Consider the following 3,269-nt stretch of genomic DNA (forward strand, 5'->3'; position numbering starts at 1 on the left):
AATCATAAGACCTCATGTACGTACGCAACACGTCATTTGACAATACCGGTACTTTATGTACGCAACACGTCATTTGACAACACGGTACCGTGGGTCAAGATTAATCCCGACCAATACGAATACGATGGGGGTTTTATTTATTTCGATGGGGGTTTTATTTATTTATTAAACACCTAAATATGAACCATTAAAATTGAATTGCTAACTACGGACTAAGAAGACATTAAGGGCCTGTTTCTTTTTAACTTAATGGGCTGAATTGTTTTGAAAGGATTATTCGGTCACTAGGAGGCCCGTTTACTTTCACCTTTTTGATTCACCAAATCTCTTACAAATGATTATTCGCACACCTAAAAAACTTGTGTAGTCCCCATATAGATGCACCAGTTTCCAAAGATACCCATCTTCCCTTTCTATCTTCTCCATTAGAAAACGTAATCAACCGTCTTGCATCTTCAATTCTCCATCTTCAATTCTCCATCACAGGTATCAATTCTCCATCTGTTAGGTCGCTAGCTTTTTTTTCTAATATATTAGGTTTTTGATTTTGATTTTGGGGATCTTTTAAAATAAGAAATTTTTAATGCAAAATATATGTTTTCAAGATGTAAAATGGCCTTCCAGATTTCCAGAAACACCTTTATTTGTTGTGTTCTTCAATAATTTTATATTAAAGTTATATGTCTTATTTTAGGGTTTATGATTGTTCATTTGCTTGCGATTAAAATACGACTTATTACAAAGTATTATATTTTGTTGTCTTATTCAAGTTTAAGGATTGTTTGTGCTAACTTTGTTGAAGACTTTTGTTATTTATGAAAAATCCAACTAAATTTAACTAGATTCACATTATTACGTTTTGCAAATTGCTACTGTTATTTGATATTTGATAATGAACTGGACATGAAAATTGCTTTGTTTTGTCTATGGTGTAAACATGTAAATTTTTAGTTGGATGAAGACACCTCATCAACTAGTATAGTACTACTCAGTTTGTAAATATGTTTTAATTTTCTATATTTGTAGATGGACCAAGGAAGTGTGCCAACAATTCGAAAAAGAATTAGAGTTAGTTGGAAGGATGTAAACGTGGAAAAAACATTTCTTGAAGCTTGTCTTCAAGAAATTGCACATAGCGGGCGAGAAGGAGGTGGCTTGAAGGCACTTTCATGGAAGAAAGTTGGTCAAGTCCTAAAAGAAACACATAAAGTTGATGTTGATCGTAAACAAATGGCAAATCATTTAAGCTACTTGAAGGGAAAATATCAAGCGTGGTTAAAATTGAAAAACAAAACTGGAAATGTTTACGATTCATCCACTAATACATTTAACTTGACTGAGGAAGAATGGGAGATAGAGTGCAAGGTCATTACTCCTACTTGGTTTATGACATTTACTTTTACTTTTGTTTATGAGTCAATTTGAACGTAGTTTACTTCTTGTGCTTTAGTATGTGATGTACTACTTGATATAATTTATTCATAATGCAGGCAAACAAATATTGTGAGTCACTAAGAACTACTCAACTATTATATCCAACTCTTTGCGCGCAACTTTTTGATGGTGTGGTTGCAACCGGTATACAAAGTTATGGACCACATTCAACTGCTCCTATGCCAGAAGTGCAAGTTGTCGATCCCGTGGAAGTTGAACAAGTTGAAGAGGAAGGTGTACAACAAATGACAAGTTCGTCTTGTTCTCAAGTTAAGAAAAGGAAAAGAAACGGCAAGGAACATGTGTCTGCCATTGAAGCGCAAATTTCGAGTGTTCTCTCTTTGATGGCTGCAAAATATGCTAAACCCGATCAACCTACCACTGATGATTGTTTAGCTAAACTTGATGAGCTAGGCTGGGAAAACGATAGTTTGTTGTATGATGCAACAGTTGCCATATTTAGTGAAGATAACCCGGCATATAGGACAATCTGGATGAAGCTGAAAGCGGAAAGGTGCGAGAATTGGGTGAAGAATCTTGCACGTACTAAAGGCCTGCCGTTGTAAGTTAAATACATCATAATGATGTATTGCTATTTTTGGGTAAAATGTTGGTTGACTGAAGACATCCCATCAGATTAGTACAAGTAGTATATTGACTCATTTTGTTAACAGTAGAATATTTTGGCTAGTAGACTCTTGAAAAATTTCAAACATGTATTTTGGTTGAATGTTATATATTGGGGTCAATATTTATTAGAGGATGGTCTGTATGTAATGTTAACTAAAGTGGATCGTGTTGATTTAAAAGGGTGATTTATGAAGTTTCATGTAGTATGTTGGTCTCTATTTTAGATAATGAAAATGTACTTTATATTTTTCAATTAGCAAAATGTGGCGTTGTAGCGTTAGTTTTTCATTTTACTACTGAATGTGTAAAATCATACACTTGAATGCATTTGTAAGGGTAAAATAGTAATTTATTATCATTCAGTCAATTTATTAAGTACAAAAGTAAACAACAATTTATATTATCTTCTTACTGCATATAATCTTTCATTATCCATATTGTCATCTATATCCATACAGGTGATTAATGAAAAAAAAGTAAACAGGCCCTAAAAGTATTATAAGTATATATATGTGACGATTGTTTAAAATGAAAATATATTGATATATTATATATGGATAGGTTTGTGATATCAACCGGAGACCAAGTCAAAATATATATATATCTTCAAGGCAAAAGTGAGTATATAGTCCCACTTTTAAACTCTAAATATTTCGGGATGAGAATACATGTATTTTTTGTTTTACGATATGGACACAAGTAACTGAAAAATATATTCTACGTTGAGTTGTACCACTGGCATACTTCCCTGTAGCTTGGTAACTACTATTTACAGCGGTATTGTAAACGCGAATCCTGTTGATAGATCTATCGGGCCTGACAACCCCAACTGGACTGGACGACCAGTATTCAACGGTTGCACAGTACTTCGTTTCGTGACTATACTTGGTACGGTGTAGTAAGATTTCATAATAAAGGGAATATGCGACGTGATTAAATGTTAAGTATGGTTACCAAGTGCTCAACCACTTAGAATATTTTTATTAAAATGTTTATATATGAAATCTTGTGGTCTATATATATATATATATTGCTGCCGGCATTAAACCTATATCTCACCAACTTTATGTTGACGTTTTAAACATGTCTATTCTCAGGTGAAAACTAAAGCTTCCGCTGCAACATGTTGAATTTAAGCAAAATCTTGAGTATGCATATTTGTGTCAAAAATAAAACTGCATATCCGAGGAATTGTAATGTAAAAT

At 33.3% G+C, this 3,269-nt stretch overlaps 1 protein-coding gene across 2 annotated transcripts; it reads left to right on the top strand.

Annotated features, from left to right (window-relative positions):
• The first annotated feature begins 232 nt into the window (after positions 1-232).
• On the top strand, positions 233-2,266 carry LOC139892143 (uncharacterized). 2 transcript variants are annotated; one of them, XM_071875182.1, is made up of 3 exons: positions 233-486; positions 1,027-1,365; positions 1,491-2,266. In XM_071875182.1, the coding sequence occupies exons 2-3, from the start codon at positions 1,027-1,029 to the stop codon at positions 1,998-2,000; spliced, it is 849 nt and encodes a 282-aa protein (XP_071731283.1). In that variant the 5' UTR covers positions 233-486; the 3' UTR covers positions 2,001-2,266. The 2 variants fall into 2 exon arrangements, with proteins under 2 accessions (XP_071731283.1, XP_071731284.1); XM_071875183.1 differs by lacking the exon at positions 233-486 and having other exon boundaries at positions 913-1,365; positions 1,491-1,824; positions 1,865-2,005.
• Positions 2,267-3,269: the final 1,003 nt, after the last annotated feature.

The sequence above is a fragment of the Rutidosis leptorrhynchoides genome, chromosome 2 (genome assembly GCF_046630445.1).
Source record: "Rutidosis leptorrhynchoides isolate AG116_Rl617_1_P2 chromosome 2, CSIRO_AGI_Rlap_v1, whole genome shotgun sequence".
NCBI classification, from domain to species: domain Eukaryota; kingdom Viridiplantae; phylum Streptophyta; class Magnoliopsida; order Asterales; family Asteraceae; genus Rutidosis; species Rutidosis leptorrhynchoides.